General features: G+C 46.7%; 1 protein-coding gene across 1 annotated transcript; it reads left to right on the top strand.

Annotated features, from left to right (window-relative positions):
* The first annotated feature begins 18,084 nt into the window (after positions 1-18,084).
* LOC123747257 (cuticle protein AMP4) lies at positions 18,085-19,108 on the top strand. The gene is made up of 2 exons (XM_045729294.2): positions 18,085-18,343; positions 18,710-19,108. The coding sequence occupies exons 1-2, from the start codon at positions 18,102-18,104 to the stop codon at positions 18,900-18,902; spliced, it is 435 nt and encodes a 144-aa protein (XP_045585250.2). The 5' UTR covers positions 18,085-18,101; the 3' UTR covers positions 18,903-19,108.
* Positions 19,109-26,161: the final 7,053 nt, after the last annotated feature.

Raw genomic sequence — 26,161 nt, 5'->3', positions numbered from 1 at the left:
TCACAGGACGGGTATGGGGTCCACTACCACTCACAGGACGGGTATGGGGTCCACTACCACTCACAGGACGAGTATGGGGTCCACTACCACTCACAGGACGGGTATGGGGTCCACTACCACTCACAGGACGGGTATGGGGTCCACTACCACTCACAGGACGGGTATGGGGTCCACTACCACTCACAGGACGGGTATGGGGTCCACTACCATTCACAGGACGGGTATGGGGTCCACTACCACTCACAGGATGGGTATGGGGTCCACTACCACTCAAAGGATGGGTATGGGGTCCACTACCACTCAAAGGATGGGTATGGGGTCCACTACCACTCACAGGACGGGTATGGGGTCCACTACCACTCACAGGACGAGTATGGGGTCCACTACCATGCACAGGACGGGTATGGGGTCCACTACCACTCACAGGATGGGTATGGGGTCCACTACCATGCACAGGACGGGTATGGGGTCCACTACCACTCACAGGACGGGTATGGGGTCCGCTACCACTCACAGGACGGGTATGGGGTCCACTACCACTCACAGGATGGGTATGGGGTCCACTACCACTCACAGGATGGGTATGGGATCCACTACCACTCACAGGATGGGTATGGCGTCCACTACCACTCACAGGACGGGTAAGCATCCACTACCACTCACAGGATGGGTATGGGATCCACTACCACTCACAGGACGGGTATGGGGTCCACTACCACTCACAGGATGGGTATGGGGTCCACTACCACTCACAGGATGGGTATGGCGTCCACTACCACTCACAGGACGGGTAAGCGTCCACTACCACTCACAGGTTGGGTATGGGATCCACTGCCACTCACAGGACGGGTATGGGGTCCACTACCACTCACAGGACGGGTATGGGGTCCACTACCACTCACAGGACGGGTATGGGGTCTACTACCACTCACAGGACGAGTATGGGGTCCACTACCACTCACAGGACGGGTATGGGGTCCACTACCACTCACAGGACGGATATGGGGTCCACTACCACTCACAGGACGGGTATGGGGTCCACTACCACTCACAGGACGGGTATGGGGTCCACTACCACTCACAGGATGGGTATGGGGTCCACTACCACTCAAAGGAAGGGTATGGGGTCCACTACCACTCACAGGATGGGTATGGGGTCCACTACCACTCACAGGACGGGTATGGGGTCCACTACCACTCACAGGATAGGTATGGGGTCCACTACCACTCACAGGATGGGTATGGGGTCCACTACCACTCACAGGACGGGTATGGGGTCCACTACCACTCACAGGACGGGTATGGGGTCCACTACCACTCACAGGAAGGGTATGGGGTCCACTACCACTCACAGGATAGGTATGGGGTCCACTACCACTCACAGGACGGGTATGGGGTCCACTACCACTCACAGGATAGGTATGGGGTCCACTACCACTCACAGGACGGGTATGGGATCCACCAAAGCACTTTTTCAACTTAGTGCTGCAGATTTTCTGTTTAATAACCGAGGCTCTCAGTATCCTCACTCCCCACACCTACCCACTCCCACTAACTACACCTTCCCACACCTGCCCACCCCTACTGCCCACACCTGCCCACCCCTACTGCCCACACCTGCCCTCCTCACTACCTACAAAGATTTACCAAATTCCTGCATCTGCCAATGGCATTTTATGTGTGACTGAGCAAGCGGGTGGAAGCGGCGTGAATCAGTGGGAGACATCGACCTGGGAGCAACTGTCACCTGTCACTCGTCGTGGGCGTATCGGCCTCCCACGCCACTAATTTACGAGAGTTAAAATCGACTGGAAGACGACAGGTGCTTAAAGATCCCCGAGTCGTGTGTTGTGGGCTGGTGAGAGGGTTGTGAGCTGGTGACAGTGCTGTCAGCAGGTGACAGTGTTGTCAGCAGGTGACAGTGCTGTCAGCAGGTGACAGTGTTGTCAGCAGGTGACAGTGCTGTCAGCAGGTGACAGTGCTGTCAGCAGGTGACAGTGTTGTCAGCTGGTGACAGTGCTGTCAGCAGGTGACAGTGTTGTCAGCAGGTGACAGTGTTGTCAGCAGGTGACAGTGCTGTCAGCAGGTGACAGTGCTGTCAGCAGGTGACAGTGCTGTCAGCAGGTGACAGTGTTGTCAGCAGGTGACAGGGTTCTGAGTTTCAAGCTCTTTTTACTCAAATTCAATGGTGAGTTTTGCTTCCAGAAACATGAGTTATAACCAGTATTGTGTGAGTGAATGTGTGGTTTTAGCTCCCGGTCCCCGTCTTAACTTTCTCCCAATTTGGTATATACCACCTGCATACATACATACATATTGGCTATTCATATACCATTCCTTTCCACCTGTGCCTGTGACTAGGTGTGTGAGGTACCTCAAAGGTGCTTGTGGAGGCTAGAAAAGGTGTAACTGGGGTATGGGAGGCTGTGAGGTGCTAGCCATGTGCCTCTGACGCTTCTTGAAATGGGTCCGGTCATGTCCTGAAACATACATCTTTTTGTTTATCAACACATCTCTCTCTCTCTCTCTCTCTCTCTCTCTCTCTCTCTCTCTCTCTCTCTCTCTCTCTCTCTCTCTCTCTCTCTCTCTCTCTCTCTTCCTTTCATGTTTCCTCCTTCTCCTCGTCTTTAGATACACTTCCTTACATTTATCTCCATCCACCATCTTCCCTATTATGTGCCTGACTGTGTCCCCTTGACCTCCAGGACGTGAGGACGGGGAGAGGGGAAAGGGTGTGATCGCCAGAGATATGATCAAGAGGACTGAAGGGAAGGGCCAAGCGCAGGGACCCCCAGTATTGGAAGCAAGTTTAGGATGAAAGAAAGTTCTTTCAGCTTGAGTGAAGGCAGAGTTGATAAAATTTAGGGGGACAGCCAAGAAAAGTGTCTTCGTCGCTCTTCTGCCTCCGGGGACATAAATGCATCTGTGACACTTACTTGGAGCGGAAATTTCTTTTCAGATTCATTATTCAGACAATTAAAGTGGAAATTTGTGTTTTCATTGACAAATGAAAACAAATTTTCATTAGAACACCTGCACAGGTATCTTATGCCAATTACTGTAATCTAGGCACTAGATTACAGTAGAATTGAAGGCAGGGACATTCAAACTCTAGAACTGAAGGCAGGGACATTCCATTAGCTTCATAAATATTGTACAGTACTCCAGAAACGCCTGCACTTCGCTCAATAAAATCCTGAACTATACTCCAACAGCGAAGATTGGCTCTCTCACGTACTCACTATGATGAGTTCCCTCGAAAGATCACTCGAAAGTGACTGGGACATGTTCTGAGCCATCCAGTCTAATCCCATACTTGTCCTAACCAATTTGAAGAGCTTTGTACCCAATCAATCCTGTGAAGCTCCTTCATGCGACGGATTGTCAACGGGATTGACGCGAGGGGATCTGAACTTGTTTTGGTGCCGGCAAGACCACCGCGATCTGATCTGAACTTCCAAACAATGTAGGACCAGATATCTTGTCAGAGTCTCAGACTGGTTGGTTGAGGAGAGACAGAGACAGACAGACAGAGAAAGACACATAGAGAGACAGAGAGATACAGAGAGAGAGAGACAGACAGAGACAGACAGACAGACAGACCGAGATGAACACTTAGAAGTGACATAACGGAAGCGTCGACACTCGTGTTGGATATTATGCATGATATTTTCCTTCGACGTAACCAGAGTAAAAATTATACTTTTAAAAATACATCTCTTTCATTTTTTGTCTTAGATCAAAGAGAGTTAATCATGAACTGATGAATGTGGTTGCTAAAGAGTACCTTGACCTACCTCCTCGAGTACCTTCACGTTCTCCTTGAGTACCTACACCTCCCTCCTCGAGTACCTTCACGTTCTCCTTGAGTACCTACACCTCCCTCCTCGAGTACCTTCACGTTCTCCTCGAGTACCTACACCTCCCTCCTCGAGTACCTTCACGTTCTCCTCGAGTACCTACACCTCCCTCCTCGAGTACCTTCACGTTCTCCTTGAGTACCTACACCTCCCTCCTCGAGTACCTTGTCGTCCTCTGTGATGGCACAGGACAGGAAGAGATAACCAAAGCCTGAGATACAAAGGTCCTTCAGATTTCCAGACAGTCTTGATGTATGGAGGGTCCAGTGACTACGACGAGTCCCTGCGACAGGTTGTGGTGGTGGTCCCTGACCAAGCCCAACAGTATGGTGGTCCCTGGCCAAGCCCGACAGTGTGGTGTTCCCTGACCAAGCCCAACAGTGTGGTGGTCCCTGACCAAGCCCGACAGTGTGGTGGTCCCTGACCAAGCCCGACAGTGTGGTGGTCCCTGACCAAGCCCGACAGTGTGGTGGTCCCTGACCAAGCCCGACAGTGTGGTGGTCCCTGACCAAGCCCAACAGTGTGGTGATCCCTGACCAAGCCCAACAGTATGGTGGTCCCTGACCAAGCCCAACAGTGTGGTGGTCCCTGACCAAGCCCAACAGTATGGTGGTCCCTGACCAAGTCCGACAGTGTGGTAGTCCCTGACCAAGTCCGACAGTGTGATGGTCCCTGACCAAGTCCGACAGTGTGGTGGTCCCTGACCAAGCCCGACAGTGTGGTGGTCCCTGACCAAGCCCAACAGTGTGGTGATCCCTGACCAAGCCCAACAGTATGGTGGTCCCTGACCAAGCCCAACAGTATGGTGGTCCCTGACCAAGCCCGACAGTATGGTGGTCCCTGACCAAGCCCAACAGTGTGGTGGTCCCTGACCAAGCCCTTCAGTGTGGCGGGTCGCTCTTACTCTGATGGACTGGAAGGTGACCAAGAGTCCTGATGCAGATAATGGTGAAGGAACTGAGAGTCTCCAGCTGCCCTGGGATGGAGACGGTCCAGGAGGCGGCCATTGTGTAACCCGGCTTCTCAGAACACACTTGTGGTCTCAGGGTGTAGATAAGAGACATCAAATTAGCATATGAGAAGCATTATCTCCGCCTACGGTCCTCTGGTTGGCTCCTTCCAAGCCCACCATCTTTAACTTCAACTTTATTGAGTTAAAAGTCAATTTACCAATATTTAAAAAGTCCCAATCACGCTGTCTTCGACATTATATTTTATATCACATTTGCGTTTATCTATTGGTATCTCTGTTTTATTATTATCTGTTTTAACGATTCATTCAGTGTTTTTAATTTTTTGAGAAGATACAGTGTTCATATTTTATGTCGCGGTAAATATAATGCAAGCACCAGCCTCCTGACTTCTTCAGTTGTCATGGCGACGGTCTCTGTAGCCTCAAGTTCCTGCTTGTGGGGGACTGGCCTTGGGAGGGGAAGGGATGGGAGACGGGGCGGCCAGGAGAGAAACAGAGGAACAATGAGAGAATGCAAGAATTGGGAGAGGAAAGGAGGAGAGCAGGCGAGAACCGAAGGAGGAGGAGGGTGAAACTATGTCGAACTTAATTGTGACATCTTAGTTTCCAGTTTGAATCCTACAAGTTGTGGAGAGATGCTCAAGTGATGGTTAGGAGGCGGGGCCTTAGTGAATGGCAATGAATACGTGGCCAAACACACACACACACACACACACACACACACACACACACACACACACACACACACACACACACACACACACACACACACACACACTCACACTCACACACAAAACTGAGTACAACAACTAGGTGAGTACGCACACTTATGGAATGCATTAGGCAGTGATGTGGTGGAGGCTGACTCCAAACACAGTTTCAAATGTAGATATGACAGACCCCAGTAGCCTCAGGAACCTATACACCAGTTGATTGACAGTTGAGAGGCGGGACCAAAGAGCCGAAGCTCAACCTCCGCAAGCACAACTTGGCGAGGTACACACACACGCACGTCAAGGACACAACAGCTACTTACTGTATCTTAAGCCTCACCTCGCTATTGAGGTATAGAATGATGACAACATTAAGAAAATCCTGTGTTCCACCAAGTGGAGTCTCAAGACAGAGCCGCTCAGAGGCACCAAGAGGAAGGTGGAGAGGCAGTGGAGCCAGAGGAAGGTGGAGAGGCAGTGGAGCCAGAGGAAGGTGGAGAGGCAGTGGAGCCAGAGGAAGGTGGAGAGGCAGTGGAGCCAGAGGAAGGTGGAGAGGCAGTGAATGAGAGAAGGAAACCATTACTAGAAAGCGCCAAGCCATTCCATGTATATTTAACACTTGGAAGGGGTCAGGATAAGGATTTCGGATGGGACGAAGGAGGGAAGGAATGGTGCCCAACCACTTGTGGACGGTCAGGGATTGAACGCCAATCTGGCATGAAGCTAGACCGTCGCTCTACCGTCCAGCCCAAGTGGTGGGTAGAGAATGAGAGAGAATATGAAGGTCAAGGCTCGACAGGCACATTCATCCTAACACAATACTCTACTAAACTACTAAGATGAGAGTTACTAACCACAAGCTAAGAACAGGCTGAGATACATGCAGGTCATTCTGCTTCTCCCGCAGCTGGTCCATCTATCTGAGCATTTAGAGAACTTGGACCAACTCTGTCTATCAGAGATCATTGTCCCTCTTTGTGGACGAGAGCAAATGGTAGCCAGCATCAACAATATCACTATTACTGCACTCATGCACTCATAATTCTCCATACAATAAGAGAATGAGAAAATTCACTCATAATTCTCCATACAATAAGAGAATGAGAGAATTCACTCATAATTCTCCATACAATAAGAGAATGAGAGAATTCACTCATAATTCTCCATACAATAAGAGAATGAAAAAAATCACTCATAATTCTCCATACAATAAGAGAATGAAAAAAATCACTCATAATTCTCCATACAATAAGAGAATGAGAGAATTCACTCATAATTCTCCATACAATAAGAGAATGAGAAAATTCACTCATAATTCTCCATACAATAAGAGAATCCACAACAAATGAAAGTTCTATTTGTACGATCAATAGCTAATGCGTAAACCTCTGACCTGTTAGTGTTTCGTGATGAAGCGGAGAATCTGCGAATGAAATTCAATTCAGCAATGATTGTGAAGAGACGCATTCTGAGTCTTCAGAACGAACAAACTTACAGCATAGAGTAACGCTTCCAACGCGACAGCAGTGACTGGCAAACTCCATACACTGTAAGAGCTTGCATCACGCTCTTGAATGGTCTGATTGTCAATGAAAATCACTTTCCACACGACTCACAACTGATTACATTCCAACTTGACACAAACTATGCTTCACAAACTTGTGTCCGCAACGCACTTCTCTAAAAGTTTTACACCCAAATACTCCTCAAATACAGACAATTGCTAACAAAAACTAAAACAGCTTACCTAACATACTCTAAGTCACGCTATACACAAAACTATAATATGTTTAACTAACTCATTTTTTTTAGAAAATATCGCTTTTTATTACACAGTTTGAAACACCTGTCGTGGCTGGACGTGAGGACATGTCTCCTAAGGATGGTTGAGCTTCAACTTCTGAACCAGGTAGCCAATCAACTGGCCAATGTGCTTATCAACCAATCAATCAATGTGCCGTGCCAATCAACTTGGTGTCTATTCTCCAACATCTGGCCTATATTATCTACTCAACACCTGACTCCATTTGAAATATTCTTACGCTAAAATTTTGATGAAAACTGAATCAAATTCACCTTCCAAAGGAAAGCCCGCCCACCACCACGTACCAGAAAGGAATGTAGCCGAGCACCAAATATAATTCACATCTAAACAAATCAAAACAAGAATACTAATTATGAGTCAATTTGTAGTTCCCAGCAAGACACAAGGAGTGGGAGACCTCAGGCTCTTATCACCTCCTTAGTGAGTTGGATTGATTGTGGTGATTACTTGGAGAGTTTTATGTGTTAGTTTACGAGAGGTTGAGAGGGAGCTTGGAAAGAACACAATAAAAATGAGACTAACAGGAAGCCAGTTAGATAACCAGCCAGGTACAGAGCCAGATACAGAGCCAGCCAGAGAACTAGCTAGAGAGGCAGCCAGGCAGCCAGCCAGCCAGAGAGGCAGCCAGCCAGAGAGCCAGACACAGAGCCAGCCACAGAGCCAGCCACAGAGCCAGCCAGAGAACCAGCCAGCCACAGGGTCAGCCAGAGAACTAGCCAGCCAGCCAGAGAGGCAGCCAGGCAGCCAGCCAGGCAGCCAGCCAGCCAGAGAGCCAGCCAGAGAGCCAGCCAGCCAGGGGAGCCAGCATACAGACAGGGAGTCAGTCATGGCCAACATCAACAGTGTAACATAATGTATTGTAAGGTGTGGTAGGAGGAGCCGGTTGATACCTGGCCTGATAAGGCTGTGTGGTGCCGGGTGGAGGCGGGTACTGTGGTGTTTGTGACTACTGATGGGTACTGTCAGTCGCGCAGACAGTGACTACTGATGGTCACTGTCAGTCGCGTAGACAGTCGCCCTCGTTACCTGCGGCTCTCCATCAACGAGCAGCAGTAATTGTCACAGAGGTTGCTAGTCCCCCAGCGTTAATTGCGCCTTTTTTAATTACAAACCCTTTTATTTTATTTGTTTGTAACTCTTCTCGCTATGTTAGTAATAATAATACTCTTCCGTTCCCATTCACTGTGGTAGTCCCCATTCAACCCCCCTGCAAGCACAACTAGATGAGTACCACTAGGTCAATATAGTATAAAGTACATACAGGCTGTCAACCATACATCAATAACTATATTGATGGCTGACTATTTTGTTTTTAAATTACTATTGAGAAAATAATTATAGGCATTGATAAAATACAGAACCATGCAACAACATGTACAGTTGAAAGTAAAATACAAAAGTAACACTAGATAATGCCCGTTGTCGTAATTCTAACCCCAATAGTTGGGAATTTATCAACAAATACAAATCGAACAGCGATTGGAATGCGACAATTAGAAATACATTTTAATCAACGCGGCAGCTGTTCTCTTCCAACTAGTTTATTGTGATTGTAGTCATCTCTCTCCTTGTTAATCAGTCTCTAATACAATCGTTTCTGATATACTGGTAAAAGTACAATACTTTTAGCCACATACGCTCTTCTAAGGCAGAGCTGGAGGGACTTGTAAGGCAGAGCTGGAGGGACCTGTAGCTACACATATGTGTAGCTCTACTCATCGTTTATTTAGGGATGTTTAGGGACCTACACATATGTGTAGTTACAGGTCCCTCCGGCTCTGCCTTACAAGTCCCTCCAGCTCTGCCTTAGAAGAGCGTATGTGGCTAAAAGTATTGTAGTAAAGCAGAAACGATATGTTTAGGGACCTACAGGTCCCTCAGCTCTATATGCTCTTCAACAGCAAAGCTTGCAACACTTCTACAGCAGAGCTGACAATCGCAGCCAATCATCTGAGCGTTTAGTGCCTCTCACCCAAGTCCACCTCGATCCCAGGAAACAATATCATCATGACAGCAGACTCACTCTTGCATCGGGATGACAGCAGACTCACTCTTGCATCGGGATGACAGCAGACTCACTCTTGCATCGGGATGACAGCAGACTCACTCTTGCATCGGGATGACAGAAGACTCACTCATGCATCGCGACTTGCCTCTCACGTCTCTTATCAACTGCACTGTATAATCAACCAACACCTTGCAAGGAACCACGTCTTACAGAATCATCCTACACACGCACACATCCATTACCATCTCTCACTGAGTCTCTCAAGCTGTCGGACTCAGCGGGCAAGCCCTTAACTTAGAGATTTCACGGTCCATTGAATGTTATTCTGAATAACACTGATAAATTGTAAACAAAAAACAGCTTGCCTTAATGGAAATTAATTGTTGTATGATTACTGTGTGTGTCGTGAGAGTGAATCTGGGTAAGAGGATGACTAGATGAGAAGCAGAGGGTGAGAGAGGCAGAGTGAGAGGCAGAGTGTGAGGGACAAAGGGGGTGAGGGAGAGTGTAGGGGAGGGATCCTCAGCTACACAAGCCTCACTTCCTCAGCACCGCCTTCCTCAGCCTCAGCCTGAGCAACTCAAGGAATCACAAGAGCAAAACATTACAACTCACTCTCTAGGGGCGTCTCTCAGCGAGTCTCAGCAGCAACAGTGTCTCGTATCAGTTGTTGAGAGATATATAACATTGTTTCTCATCCCTTCCTGACCGAATGAATAAACCTAGACGATTCCCAGTGCCTGCCAGTGGCTTCCTTCTAACGTACGTAGAGCAATGACACTTCACCCCCTCGCCTCTCTGACATCACTTCCTGGAGGAAATCCCATTTCCTGGGGTCTGGGTATTGTTGAGGCTGCCCTGTCACTCCTCAGGCCGCTCGCTGGACGCCCCGGACACACACAGAGGATCATGGGAGGATTAACTTAAACTTTGTTCTTATCAAACACTTGAAAAGGAGTTAATATTTGTAGGCTCCTGTACTCGCTTCTCTCAACCACTCTGTTTTATCCCTTCCCCCACATTCACACTCCTTCCCTCTCACACACCCTCCCCCTCTCCCACATTCTCCCCTCTCCCACACTCACATATATGCAGCTACCCAGAACTGCTGGAAGAGTTACACAGTGTGTCAAGGCCTGGCTGTGAGGTGCTAAACCTGACCGGTGTTGATAACTGGTAAAACATCATTATACACATCAATGCTCTATACAGAAACATATAAGATCTTACTCGTGTCAGCATTCAAAAATCCAAGAGTTGTTAGTGAGCAATCTCAGGTCATACACACACGTCTCACCAACATAACTGACACTCTCATGATAATTACAAGTCAATTAGTTACTTCTATTGCTTGATATTATATCCAGGGGGCCTGAGCGTGTCCTCGGACCCCAGAGACCAGATGAAGCAGGGAAGTACCGGGATATGAGGCGACACAGGCGGATGTGAGGAGACATATGAGAGGATAGACAGATCTGAGGGGGAAAGGAAGAAAGATGTGATGCAAGAAGGCATGTGATGGGGAGAGAGATGCATGGAAGAGGCCAAAGGATGAGAAGAGCAGACAGATGCGAGGGCAGAGAATGAGAGGTGGTAAGTAAGAGAGATATGAGAGGGAGAGAAACGACAGAGGGAGAGCAGTGAAAAGGAGTAAGATTTGAGGCAAAGAGCCTGCCAAAGAGCAATGAGAAGTAGAAGATAAAGATAGATATGAGAGGTGAGAGGGAAACTTATTGAAATACGTTTATTGAGATATATGTACACACAAAGGGATGGGGTAGCTGAAGCTATTAGGCTGAGAGGTGAAAAGGGTCACAGAGAGAGGAAAAGGATCAGATATGAGAGTAGAAGCATTAAAAGGTTACAGAGTCGAGAGGAAGAGGCGAAAGAGAGAAGGAAAAAAGTAAGAGCTAAAGCAGTAAGAGATAAAGAGTAATAAGTAGCCAAGAAAGGGAAGGTAAACTTGAGTGCTACTTAGTGGAATGGACGTTAAAACGTTGATAGTTTCTGCAAGTGGAGTGTGCTTTCTCTCTTCCTTTTATTCATAATCAAAATATAAATATTGTTTATTATCCGAGTTGTGATAGATGAGTGATCATTAGTGGCACGCGTCGAGGCGCCCAGAGCACTTGGAGACGATAAAGAAGACAAGGATAAGAGAGAGAATACTTCGCCTATGACCCAAGAGCAGGTGACACTACTTTTTCTAGCTGAAACAAACTTATTTTTATTAGTTTCACAAAGAGCCTCGTAGCAAGACGGTCGAGAGTCAACGTATTATGCGTTCCGCAGCCGGAGAGCTGATCATCTAACACACACACACACACACACACACACACACACACACACACACACACACACACACACACACACACACACACACACGACGACGAGACCATCCACAAAAACACCAACATTAACGGCACAGAGAAACTTTAAGGAACTTAAATCCAAAAAACAAATATATAAACAGCAAGGATGAAGTGTTGGGAAGTCTGACTAACTGCTTCCGATCCTCCAAGATGATGTTCTTCGGTGTGATGAAGGAGGTGACCTTAATTGGCCTCCTTCTCTCTCTCCTTCCCTCCTGATAGTTCCCTCTCTCCTTCCTTCCCTCCTGTGGACACCTCCCTCACTCTTGCCAGGTAACAGGGCAAGAGAAGCCTCATCTTCCCAGTTTGTTACAGACTGTGAAGGCCTTCTCACTGGAACCAGACCTGGCCGCCGGAACCTGCCGTTCCAGCTGGAACCTGACCTACAGGGTTGAGAGTTCTCGCCAACACAGAGATCTCACACTCCACAATCTCCCCTCACACGCCTCTCCTCATACCCCTACAGTCCTCCCTCACACCTCACACGTCTCTCCTCATACCCCTACAGTCCTCCCTCACACCTCACACCGTCCACCTGGTGCGTCACACCGCTGTTAGTCCGGACGCGCTGCATTAGTTCCAATCCATCACATGTGCGCCTTTCACTGCCCCGAGTGACCCAACACAGTACACGCCGCCCAGCCCTCGCCACTCTCGGTAATCAACAGCCATAAACAAATAGTGTTGGTGCCAATTTCCATGTAAATCTCTCACTCTCGCGGCGGGAGTCGCGCCCTCAGTCCTGCTTTGCTGGCTCCTCCTCCAATCATTACCCGCCAAACACACACCGAAACTACGACGTTGGTACAACGTTCGAACAAGTTTTAACACCTCCTAACCAGTTATAACAACCAATATAACACGTTGTAACAACGTTCTAATACGTCATAAACACGTTAAGCCAAGATGTAACAACGTTATTACAACTTGTAACAAGCGGAAAATAGAGACAGTTTCGGTTTGTGTTTCCAGGGTATTGTTCTCGCTGGCGACCGTGGCGTCACTGCTGGCTGGCGACCGTGGCGTCACTGCTGGCTGGCTTACCCCCCCCCCCTCCCTTCTCCCGATAGAAGGGGGACGGGAACTATCGGGAGAAAGTGCTGATTGATTGATTAATGAAGATTAAGCCACCCAAGAGATGGCACGGGTATGAATAACCCGCTAGTGAAAGCGCCAAGCCATTATGACCATTTATCACTTGGAAGGGATGACTTAGATAGAGATTTGAGAACACGAGGGGGGAAGGGATTGGTGCCCAATCACTTGGACGGTCGGGGATTGAACGCCCACCTGCATAAAGCGAGACCGTCGCTCTACCGTCCAGCCCAAGTGATTGGAGAGCTTACACACTAGTATTGTTATTAAAGAAAATATGACATGAAGGGGCAACCCGTTTTTGCACTTTCGTATAGTCAATATTGACTTATTAATTAAATACGTGCGTATGTGACATACTAATTTATTGTGAATATTTTAGTATACCTTGAAAAGCTTCATAGAAAACACCGACCTTACCTAACCTTCTTAGTATATTATGATAAGCATCTTATTGCTTCGTAATTACAATTATTACTTAACCTATTATAGGTATAGGTTAAGTAATAATTGTAATTATATAGGTTATATACCTATTATAGGTATAGGTTAAGTAATAATTGTAATTACGAAGCAATAAGATGCTTATCTTAACATACTAAGAAGGTTAGGTAAGGTCGGTGTTTTCTATGAAGCTTTTCAAGGTAAACTAAAATATTCACAATAAATTAGTATGTCACATATGCACGTATTTAATAAGTCAATATTGACTATACGAGAGTGCGAGAACGGGTTGGAAGGGGACACTCGTCTAGAAAATTGTAAAACAATAATATTCCACTTTCCCTGTATCATGTTTTACCATTCTGCCTTTCTCGAGGGTGCGAGGGCGTGTCGAGAGTTAAGAAATAATGTGCATGTTGTCGGAAGGGAAAGTTCTGGAAAGTGGAGACATCTATCAATCATCTGCCTGTCTAAAGCTGCATTGCTTGATATTCGATTTACTTCCAGTAATATGCCTGTGTTTTTGCGCGAATGTGTGATTGCTGGAATATGTCAACTCTTCTATTTGTATTCCCTTAGTTGTGTTTGCAGGATTGAGCTTCAGTTCATGGACCCCGCTTTCCCTTGCAGGCAAGTGTTTAATGCAAGCACTCCCAACCTATTTCAATGTAACATCTACTGTTATTATTATGAGTGAAGTTGGATTCGACAACATTTAGTTTAGTTCTCCCATTTATACAGTTTTCTTACGCTAAAGTATCAAAAATAAGATCCGTGTCTCTAAACTGTTTCTTCCACCCAAGTGTGTTTGTGTGTGATTGTTTGTATTTATTGACTGTTTATACCTGCAGGGTCGAGCTCTTAGCTCTTGATCCCCGAAGAGCTTTGTGAGCTTACATACGTGCTCTTGCCTACTTGTGCTGGCTTTGGGTGAGGGACTTCTCAAAGACTCTTGATATCATGATGGAGGTGGCTTGGTGCGCTGCCTCCCGGGGGCCTAACATGCCTTTATATGAAGTCTATGTAACCTTTACTGGACCCTCCATGTATGGAATTACCGTGCATTTCCTCCTCTATGTATGGAGGAGGAAATTTATGGTAATAGTACTCTTAAGTAACCGTTATTCTACCACTACCAAAGCTAAATCGTAGGGATTAGCAACCTTGCTTTTGAAGAAAGTAAATATGCTTCATTTAGTTTTTAAACAGGCGAAAGTAAGGGGTGACATGATTGCAATATACATATGTATGAGAAGGTATTTGTAAAATGGCAAAAATAATCCCACAAATTAGAAACTTTCCACATGAAAAGAGATTGAAAAAAGCTTTAATTTACATTCTCAAGAAAGCCGAAGAGTTAGGGGTGATTAGACTGAAGTTCAGAAGGCCACAACAAAGGGAATATTAATAAGATATTCAATATATCAATACATAAACGAACACGAAGTAATATATATAAATTAGACATGTTTAGATTCAGGAAAACCCTGGGTAAATACTGGTTTGGTTACAGGGTTGTTTATTTGTGGAACAGATTACCGGGTAACATAATAGACGTGGGATAGCTTGATTGTTTTAAGCGTAGGTTAGACGCTTGAATAAATATTGGTGAATGCAAATAATAGCGAATTCGTATGAGCTCCTAGGCCTTCTGCAGTTGCATTATTTCTTATGTTATTATGTACAAACAAGACTAAAAGAAGAAAATATACAAATTACGAACATTTCGTGCAAATACGTACAAGACGCCCATCTTTCTTGTCGGAAAACATAATGTTCACATTTGAGGTCATGGGAAACATTTCGTCAAGCCTCCAAGCAAATCCCTCTGTCAGAGAAGCAGTAAACTTTTCTCAGGAAGGTAAAATAGTCCTTCAGATACATCAGACAGGTTCATACGTGGTTCAGACAGGTTCATACGTGGTTCAGACAGGTTCATACGTGGTTCAGACAGGTTCATACGGGGTCAGACAGGTTCATACGTGGTTCAGACAGGTACATCCGTGGTTCAGACAGGTACATCCGGGCATCAGATATATATATTCATAAGACAATTAATGTAAAACAATTAAATCCGTTAATCGCATTCCAAGTCAGACAATCAAATTGCGTGTTCGCGTATATCGACGATGCGTATAGATCGTATGCGTATAGAAGCAATGGCTTCTAGACAAGCGAGATTTATCCCCTCAAATTCTGTATTCAGATACGGAAATCAATTCTCATATTAGCTATAGAGAGGCAAGGGGTAGTTCGCCTCCATGAGTGACAGACACCCCATGAGTGACAGACGCCCCACGAATGACAGACACGAGTGAAAGCTGATCAATACCACTTAAGACTCCGTTCCTCTGTTTTTATATCTTTTGTCAATTTCTCCACAAATATGATTATTACGGAGACGAATAAAGGAACGACGAAGCAATATTTCAACGGGGCGTGGGGCTGCCGTCCATAGTGGATGGCAGACAGGAGGGCGTAGATGAGATACGATGAGTTAGAAAGGTGTCCCACGGTCGAGACTGTGTATATATATACAAGATTGTGGGGAAAGAGAAGGACAGTTTCACACAGACAGTCAACCCATATCAACATGAAGGTGGTGAGTTAGAAATGACCTCGCAACCTATTGGTTTTGGCCTCTGGTATCTGTCCTCATCTGTCATTCTCCGCTCTGAATAATATATTTCTCACTGGTGTAAATCATGAAATATTAAACAACAATTAGAATAGTCTTGGTGTGCTGTAATGAAGTGTTTTCCTTCCCTTGATCTCATTAATATCCAACTGTTATAGGAATATTTCGTTTCAATATTTATATTCAAAATTATGAAAGTATGATGTTTTAATTTATATTTTTTTTTAATATATATTGTTGCAAGGAAGCCGCTCACGTTATATTTGTTAATTTAAGTGATAACCAACACCGTTCATTGACATTTGGTCGTGTGTGTAGTCCGAGTATGTGTGGGCTGTGTGTGTGTATATGTGTTTACTAGTTGTGTGTTTACTAGTTGTGTGTTTGCGGGGGTTGAGCTTTGCTCTTTCGGCCCGCCTCTCAACTGTCAATCAACTGTTTACTAACTACTTTTTTTTTTTTTTTTTTTTCCCACACCACACACACACACCCCAGGAAGCAGCCCGTGACAGCTGACTAACTCCCAGGTACCTATTTACTGCTAGGTAACAGGGGCACTTAGGGTGAAAGAAACTTTGCCCATTTGTTTCTGCCTCGTGCGGGAATCGAACCCGCGCCACAGAATTACGAGTCCTGCGCGCTATCCACCAGGCTACGAGGCGAGGAATGTGGGGGTGTGAGTATGTGTGTGGGTGTATTTGTATATGTGGGCTGTGTGTGTGTGTACATGTAGGATGTGTGTGTGTGTATGTGGACTGTGTGTGTGTGTGTATGTTGTTGTTTCAGATTTAGCTACTCGGAACCAAGTGTCCGTGTAGCACGGGCTATGGTGAGCCCGTGTGTGTGTGTGTGTATACGAGAGCGTTGTATATATGTGAAGGTGTGCGTGGGGTGGGTGTGTATATATGTGAAGGTGTGCGTGGGGTGGGTGTGTATGTATGTGAAGGTGTGCGTGGGGTGGGTGTGCATGCGTGTGTTCACCGATTTGAACTCTCCTATTTGTTCCTGCAAGATGAAGCCTCAGCTGTGCAATTTCGCCTTTCCAACCGCCGATTGTATCTAATGTGATGACTCTTAACTTACTTTTCTATCCTAGTTACTTTTGAAACTGAATCCTTCGCTTGGATAACTCGTCCATTTGTTTAGCTTTAGACGAGTGAAAAATACCAATAAACTAAAGCTTTATAACGTCACTGTGACTCGAGCATACATCCTTGCCCGCTTGTTCTATTGGTGTTCATTGTGAACATGTCATGAACATTTCTTCACTGTCAATCCTTCCAAGTATGTTATGTCTCCATTTCTCTCATCTTTTCTAGCAACGTTATAGCTGGCTTGGTCAGTCTTGCTTCATATCTCCATATGAAGCAAGTCAGTCTTCTTAGTCTTGCTTCGTATCTCCATCCCTCTCAGTTCTCAGACGAACTGTCTTGCTAACCTCTACCATTTCCTTGTTTCCTTTCATTTACCCATGTCTGCCTTTCAAGTTTGTCGAGCAGTCTTGTGTGTGCAGGACTGTGTCCAGAAATATACAGTCTGCCCATCCTTGCCTGGCCTAGGCTTGTGAGGCACGAGTTCCCTTTCCTAAAGCCAAGTTGATGCTTATATACATATCTAATCCTCTCCAGATGTTTAACTAAGAGTATCATTATTCTTTCGAGTAGTTTGCAGAGGATACGTGTCAGTGATTCTGATCTTTAGTTAAGTGCCTCCTCCTTATCCTCTTTCGTGTGTATTGGTACCATATTTACCATCGCCCAGGTGGGAAGAAGTCAAGAATTAGAGGTATATTATGGGCCTTTGAAGCTTGTGCTCAAGATCCATGGAGATACAGTGCCTGGTGTAATAACTTTAGGTCATCTCGTGACTAGTAAGATCTCTACTTCGTCTGCTGTTAATTCATGGTGCGTTAACACAAGAGGGTGGTAGGAGAACTGTTGTGTAAACGTGGGAACCTAACAAGGCCTCCCCAGGTGCCGAATATTCTCTTCGCCAAAGCTCCTCGCTTTGGCGAAAAGAATATTATATTATTCCCCCACATAGCCAGAGGTTGGTTCTCATAATCATACATATCATATATATTTTTTTCCTCGTGGGGGGAAGCTGAGAATGATTTGTTTATATAGATACGATAATAACGTTCTCTACTTTCCTCATATAACAGACGGCGCTGATGATGATGGGGGCGGTGATGGTGGGTCTGGCGGCGGCTCAGGAGTCAGCCCCATCGGCCACGCCCCAACTCAGGGTCTCCACGCAGGAGCAACCTGTGGTGGGGATCCTGCGCAACCTCCAACACAGCCCTGACGCCGACGGTACTCACAGCTCAGACTTCGAGGCCGAGAATGGCATCAAGTTCCAGTTCTCCGGGTCGCAGGGGGCGGAGGGCGGCGCCAACATGGTAGGGGTCTACAGGTCAGTATTTCCCGCGCTTCTCTCGCTTCCCGCGCTTCTTCTTCTTCAGTATTTCCCGCGCTTCTTGTTGCTTGGCGCCACTTTCCTCATATGCCAAGTATTCCGGCGTATGATTCGTCAAATATTTATTGTAACTGATCAAGTGGTTTCGTAAGGGAAAAACATGAGAAGATGTTGATGTAAATACAATATATATATATTCAGTTGATCGTGGACCAACTGTCCTATCATCCGGAAAATACGGTAGTTCCCCCGGACACGGCGCCTCCGTGTGATAATTACTGACTTTGGGGTCATCAAATGTTTGCTAAATTTATTCAGGTCTTAATTTGATTGCTGTCTTAATGATCGTTGACCGCCTCGCAGTTACCCGCTGGAAGATGGCTCCATCGCCGAGGTCACCTTCAAGGCTGACGAGAACGGCTACCAGCCCCAGTCCGACCTGCTGCCCGTGGCCCCGGCCTTCCCCCACCCCATCCCCCAGTTCGTCCTCGACCAGATCGCCTTCGCCGAGGCCGAGAGGGAACGCCTGGCCCGCGAGGGCGTACGAAATGATTAAGGGGCATGAAGGGTAATGTTGATTAGCAGCAGCTGGACCCCCAGCTCGAGGGGGAGGTGTACAAGGGTCCCTACAGCGTCCCGGGTCTACGACGACGCTCTACTCAACACTTGTTTTGATTAAAACTGTATTTATGACTTGTTGTGTGCTATGAGAGTGTGAAGGTTCTAACACATGAGTTTGTAATAAATATCATGACGTACGTACTCTTAGTGTTCTTGTACACTATACCTACTTGTACACTATACCTACTTGTACACTATACTAGAATCAACCTACCCTGGCTTTGCGCCCTGGTGAGGCCACTCCAGACCGACAACCAGAGCGCAACTCCATAGTCTCCTGAGACTGATGGATGCCTACTACTACACTATACCTGTCCTCTATCCCACCTTCCCCGCGGGGACCGGCTAGTGGACGCAGGTGTGGGGTTAGCCTCGGACAAAGAACAGAAGAGATCAATGTAGAAGACAGTCCCACCCTGGGTGCTGGAGAAGTCCGTCTCCTGACCTCTACCATAACATCTCACATTCCCGCGAGTTCCTTTTCGCCGAGAAAAGGAAAGAATATGTAATTACAGACCTAATACTCTCCGAGACCACTAAAACAAAATGTTTGTATCCACAAGGTACGACGCCCTGAGAGATGTGACACCCACTTACACCCCCAGAGACTTCCAACATTGCATAAGATGGTGTTCCCTTTAAATATTCTTAAAGAGTCTGACTTAGGAATTTTCCACGAGAATGAATGTTTGTTCGAGGTTGGAGGAGAGACGTTTGAGGCTACATTCACCAAACTTTGCAGGGTGACTGGTCTATGTCTGGGGATGGTGAGGACAGACAGAGAGCTAGATCTCAAGAGTGAAATAAAGAATAGGCGGAAGGTCATTTAATAGACACAAGTTACCCGGGAAATTAATAGAAAAAGATTACTGTTTACATTAATACAGAAAACGAGTCATGGATGTAAATAATAAATTAAATCATTTGTAAGGAAACATTACCTCTGGGAGTTGCGAGGAAACAGAAGGGATAGACAGAGAGATAGTGGACGCTAGATCCAGTCTTTGAAGTCGACAGGATAGTAAATAAAAAGAGGATGGAAGTCATCCATACCTCAGTAATCCCTTGACACGGCTGACTGTAGCCTCAGCCAGCAGCCATTGACAGCTCTCAGCGTTGCTATCCCCGATACACTGATAATGAGATAGATTATTAAAACTGTAAATATATGAACAGTTGGACAGGACTTACCTCTCCGGTTCGCCCGCAAATCAGCTTTTCCTCCCTGTAGACGTGAGAGGTCGCCGTCGGCCAGAGGTCCAACCTTTCACTCAAAGCAGAACTTAACTACTGAAGTCTACCTCCTGAGAGGCCTTGACGTCATCATCGTCGCGCGGCTGTCCACCAACCAGTCCTCAGGCGGGTCATTCCATGAGTGGTGGACCCTAAAGACACAATCATCAATTCATCAATGTTAACACGTTGTTTATTCAGAACATGAAATTCTCAAATATAAATTCAATTTTATTTAGGGAAAGTACTTACATACACAATGAGTTACAAGCAAAATGTTGCATTTCTAGGTAAAGTATACACTATGCCTAAAGCCACTAGTACGCACAGCGTTTCGGGCAAATTAACATTTTGTGTATATTTAAACGTAGGTTAGCTTAGGTGTTTAGGTTCTGTTGACAATTATTTTGTATTTGAAGTACGTGTTGGGATTCGAAAAAAATCGTCGGCGAAGTTCTGTTTGAGAAATGTTCGAGTGTCATCAGCCGCCCGTCCTAAACAACACAGGCCAAATGCTCGTTAATCCACCCGCCAAACCCGCTGTTTATGAATGAAAAACGTTTACACACGACTCACAACTGATGACGTCCGAACACTTCCGGAACAAGTGCTTCGCTGACAACTTTTGTTCGAACCACAACGCTGTAAATGCTTCACCCACGTGGTAATTCCTGTTAGCCCCATCATCCAGACAAAGTGACCCAAAAGTGATTCCATGCACCCGCCAAACCCGCTGTTTATTAATGAAAACAGTTTACATACGACTCGCAACTGATTTCATTCGAACACTTCCGGAACAAGTGCTTCACTGATGAATTTTGTTCGAACCACAACGCTATAAATGCTTCACCCACGCACTACAAATACAAATAATCGCCAACAGAACCTAAACACCTAACCTAACCTATCCTATGCCTATATATACACAATATGCTTATATATTATAATATTAATTTATACTTGAGAAAATTTCTGTTTTGAATAAACAGCATGTTAAAATTTATGAATGCGTCTGTGGGGTTGACCGCTGGATGGAATGGACTTGAGTCGAGGACGGGTTGCTTCATCCACGTGATAATTCCTGTTGATGCTTATTGATTCCTGCTGATCCATGATGTTTGTTGATGCTTGATGACACTTGTGAGAAAATATTTAAGCTGTAAAGACAAAAGAGTCAAGGAATGTCAGGAACCACTCGCTCCCTGCACGAGTGAAATGCTCTGAGAAGAAGAAGTCGTAGAAGCCACCTCCGCCCACATCTTGCGGCCCCAAAAACAATGAACATCCTAAACATCAATACACACAAAAAAAAAAAAATACAACAAGACTGGAAAAACCTGATCTTACTTCCCGAAGCCACATTAGGCAAGCACAGTCAGATATTTGCTTGACATCGCAAGCATTGATCAGGTCAGATGTCCAACGTTAGCTTATTGTATCTTGACAGGGGCGTCCAGCGGCTCCCCGCCGACGTGGATGACAGCGGCGGCTCCCTCGTCAGCGTTCTTTGCCTGTCGCCTCACGGGGCTCCTGCCACAATGCCCTGAACATTCTTGCTGGCAGCACTACCTGCCCCTGGCCCGCCCCGCCCCTAGTGTTCCACACCACCATGCTCCTCTCGCAGATGCAATTGCTGATATGCTAATTCCTCCCCCACTTTAAATATCTTTAGGACGCAGATAGCACAAGGCAACACAGAGTTTCTTTAACCAGTTTAGCAGGGCTCGTGTGCACTCCTCCCAGACGACACGGGAGACGTTATCCTGCTCTCTTGTGACACAGGAGACGATATTCTGCCTCCTTGTGACACAGGAGACGTTATCCTGCTCTCTTGTGACACGGGAGACGTTATCCTGCCCCCATGTGACACGGGAGACGTTATCCTGCTCTCTTGTGACACGGGAGACGTTATCCTGCCCCCATGTGACACGGGAGACGTTATCCTACTCTCTTGTGACACGGGAGACATTATCCTGCTCTCTTGTGACACGGGAGACGTTATACTGCTCTCTTGTGACACGGGAGACGTTATCCTACCCCCATGTGACACGGGAGACGTTATCCTACCCCCATGTGACACGGGAGACGTTATCCTACCCCCATGTGACACGGGAGACGTTATCCTGCTCTCTTGTGACACGGGAGACATTATCCTGCTCTCTTGTGACACGGGAGACGTTATCCTGCTCTCTTGTGACACGGGAGACATTATCCTGCTCTCTTGTGACACGGGAGACGTTATCCTGCCCCCATGTGACACGGGAGACGTTATCCTGTCCTCTTGTGACACAGGTGACGATATCCTGCCCTCTTGCGACACGGTAGACATTATCCTGCCCCCCTTACAACACGGGAGACATTATCCCGCCCTCTTGCGACACGTCCCTCACTATACCCAAACCCAACAGCCTGTCTCCTACCTTCCGACATCGTGGCAGCGGCCTGACGGCAAGCACAATAAGCCGTGGTGCCGTAACTTATGATGGCGGACGTAAACAGCGACAGGGATACGTCTGGCGAGGGGCAGGTCTGGGCCAGCAGTCATGTAACCCTCCTGAATGACATTGGGAGTTTGTAAGAGCAGCGCACCTCCGCCCCGCTGTCAAGATAATCCAATTGTTAAGCTTGGGTGCGCCCCGCGATGCTCCCAGCACTGACGTGGGGCCCATTTACGTAGATATTTTTGAAGTAATAAATGCCCCTCTGTGAATCATATTAACGAGGCACACGAGGCTCTCTAGTAATTACGTTTTCGTGTAGGAGTTTAGGGAGTGCGGGTGGACAGGTGCGAGAGTCAGGCTTGTACCTGATACACGGCTCTGGCTGGTGAGGGAGTGAGCCTGCTACCTGGTACACGGCCCTAACAGGGCACTACATCACTCACGCAGACTCATATGCCTTATGGAGCACATTCGACACTGTGGAGACTCGCTGAGGTGGAAAATGCTGCTGTGTAGACCCCTGGAGGGATGCTGAGAGAGAGAGAGAGAGAGAGAGAGAGAGAGAGAGAGAGAGAGAGAGAGAGAGAGAGAGAGAGAGAGAGAGAGAGAGAGAGAGAGAGAGAGAGAGAGAGAGATAGAGAGAGAATACAATTTGATGAATGCATGTTGTGGTGAGTGTGAATGGTCTCAAGGAATATATTCCAACATGTGCTTGTGACATGCATGTTTGAGGCAAAAATGTGAGAGGATGAATAGTATTGAAAGGAACACTGAACACGTCTACGTCGCTGAGTCTGTTCCTAAAGCAGTAGCTGTGTTGTTCAAGTGGGCACCCATCCAGTCACTAGCCATACTTGTCAATCATACACAAGCCAAACCCGTCACTCACCCACTCACATGGCATGATACATGTGTACCTCGTCCAGGAGTCACCCACACGACCTACACTCTCAAGAGTCCACATAGTCGAGGAAGGTCGACTGGCAGCATCCCGAACTACGGAGCTCAGCCGAGATGCTCTGTTCAACTGCAATGTGACTGGGTAACTTGTTTTTTAACTTGCAATCTCTTCCATACACGATTCAACTGGTTGCAAAGCATTGCAGCCTATAGTGATCACCAGCGCGGCTTTCGGTGAACTGCCAGACCAAAACACCTTGCCTGGTGAAGATTATTTCCACCTCAATGACAGCAAGAAGGTTGCAGGTTCTTAACTCTCAGAAGCTCCCACTCGTCGCCCACTCACCAGCACCCTCTCTCACGCCCACGTCGGCAGCCACGGCTCCAGCCACCTGGTAACACTGGGATTAAATAATCCTCAAAACATTGGCCAAATGTTCCTCACTCCAGTAGCAGCTTCTGTGTTGGGATGAGAGATATTTTACAGTCAACCAACCCCTCTGGTTGTGTTGGTTCACGCGCCACAGTCTCCAAAGGTGCCTCTGTAAATGTTAAGAATTATTTACTAATCATTAATGTTTTTTACTTAAATATAAAATAATACTATTATATAATATAGCTTTGTGTATAATTAGCATATATGTTTTGGTTCTGTAGGCAGTTATTCTAGCCTGGCCAAGTTAATTAGACAACGGCGCTGTAATTCAGATTCGAGCACATACAGTACCATATAAACACATACAGTACATATATACTAATACAGCAACATACAGTCCTAGAGCTCAGGAATACAGAACACCATATCAAATTTCACATAAAATTATCCTGGACCCCAAACAAGTAAGCATAATGCTAAAAAAAATCTATCGAAAAAAACAACGAGATATTCAGTAGAATTAAGATTGGGAAGTCACTCCAGAGTATATAAAAAAATAACTCTTAAAAAACTAATAAACATTACCTGACACATGAAGAAGGCAGCACTTAATCCAAGTCTCTAGTCTTCACACCAGACACTTTATAAGGACCAAACAGCTATTAATCTCCCGCTTGGTGTCATAATGTTGGTCAGTGGGAGGTGCAGACCAGCGCTCACACTCCCTCCTTGGCCACACTGTTAGCCAGTCTTCCTTCGTGATCAACACAGTTAAACTTACAAGCTTCCACAGCCAGCGACTAAGCTTCCACAGCCAGCGACTAAGCTTCCACAGCCAGCGACTAAGCTTCCACAGCCAGCGACTAAGCTTCTCACCTAAGAAGAGGCAGCAGCAGCAGCAGTGCTGGATGCCAGATAAAATGATTAAACAACTTTGCCGGGAATACCAATGAATTTCCAAGACCAAACTAAAGGGGGAAGTGTTATGACTTAAGATATAAGCGACTTAGAGAAGAAGGGGTCGAGGTCCGTGTAAGCCCGAGATGTAATCTTGTGGGCGGTGTGTGTGTGTGTGCAAAGGCGGCTGTCGACACACTCTGGGGCGTGACATGGGCTGACCACACCAAGGCAGCGTGACACCAGATCCGACATACTATCAAAGATAAATTCTAGACCTCACACCTCGATCAAGACGGCTCAGCCATTATATATTAAACACTTTACGAGATAATAGGCACAGATCTGGTATTTGGACAGGTAAGTGCTTTGTAAAGCAGATAGTTTATCCTTGTTTCAGACAGTACCGAGGACTGGAGACTTGGAGGAGGCGGTTCAGTGAGTGTCCGAACATGCAACAGTTGTGTGGCTGTCGGGAGCAGCCTGTCCTCCAGTCCGTCCTCCAGTCCGTCCTCCAGTCCGTCCTCCAGTCCGTCCACCAGCCCGTCCTCCAGTCCGTCCTCCAGTCCGTCCACCAGCCCGTCCACCAGCCCATCCTCCAAACAAAGACCCAAAAGTGATTCCATCCACCCGCCAAACCCCCCGCTGTTTATGAACGAAAAATGGTTTACACGCGACTCACAACTGATGACGTTCGAACAGTTCCCGAACAAGTGCTTCACTGACGAATTTTGTTCGAACCGGGTTGGCTGGGAGACATCGCTGCTATGCAGTAAGTGGCGTTGGATTGGTCTGAGTACCTCCCAACCTCTTAGATGATCTGGGTCCAAGTTGTTGGATGTTGTTGTTTTAAATTCAGCTACTGGGAACAAAAAGTTGCAAGTAGCACGGGCTATGGTGAGCCCGTAGTGGACTAATCTGGCACAGGAGCGGGGCTACAACTGTGGTTGGGGTGTACTCAGTTGCCGGGCACCGTTCTTGCTCTCTATCGTATCCCACAGTGTAGGGTGTAGAGCAGCCAGTGTAGGGTGAAGTAGCCAGTCTAGGGTGTGGAGCAGCCAGTGTAGGGTGTGTAGAAGTCAGTGTAGGGTGTGGAGCAGCCAGTGTAGGGTGTGTAGAAGTCAGTGTAGGGTGTGTAGAAGTCAGTGTAGGGTGTGGAGCAGCCAGTGTAGGGTGTGTAGAAGTCAGTGTAGGGTGTGGAGCAGCCAGTGTAGGGTGTGTAGCAGTCAGTGTAGGGTGTGGAGCAGCCAGTATAGGGTGTGGAGCAGCCAGTGTAGGGTGTGAGGCAGCCAGTGTAGGGTATGGAGCAGCCAGTAGAGGGTGAGGCAGCCAGCCTAGGGTGTGTAG

This window comes from Procambarus clarkii, chromosome 94 (assembly GCF_040958095.1).
Source record: "Procambarus clarkii isolate CNS0578487 chromosome 94, FALCON_Pclarkii_2.0, whole genome shotgun sequence".
Lineage (NCBI taxonomy): Eukaryota > Metazoa > Arthropoda > Malacostraca > Decapoda > Cambaridae > Procambarus > Procambarus clarkii.
This window is presented reverse-complemented; position numbering and strand designations above follow the sequence as displayed.

What these genes read in the sequence shown, in the direction of transcription:
- LOC123747257 (XM_045729294.2), top strand. Translation starts at nt 18,102, where the DNA reads ATGATGATGGGGGCGGTGATGGTGGGTCTGGCGGCGGCTCAGGAGTCA. An exon ending in AACATGGTAGGGGTCTACAG is followed by an intron (nt 18,344 to 18,709) that starts GTCAGTATTTCC and finishes ACCGCCTCGCAG; the next exon opens with TTACCCGCTGGAAGATGGCT.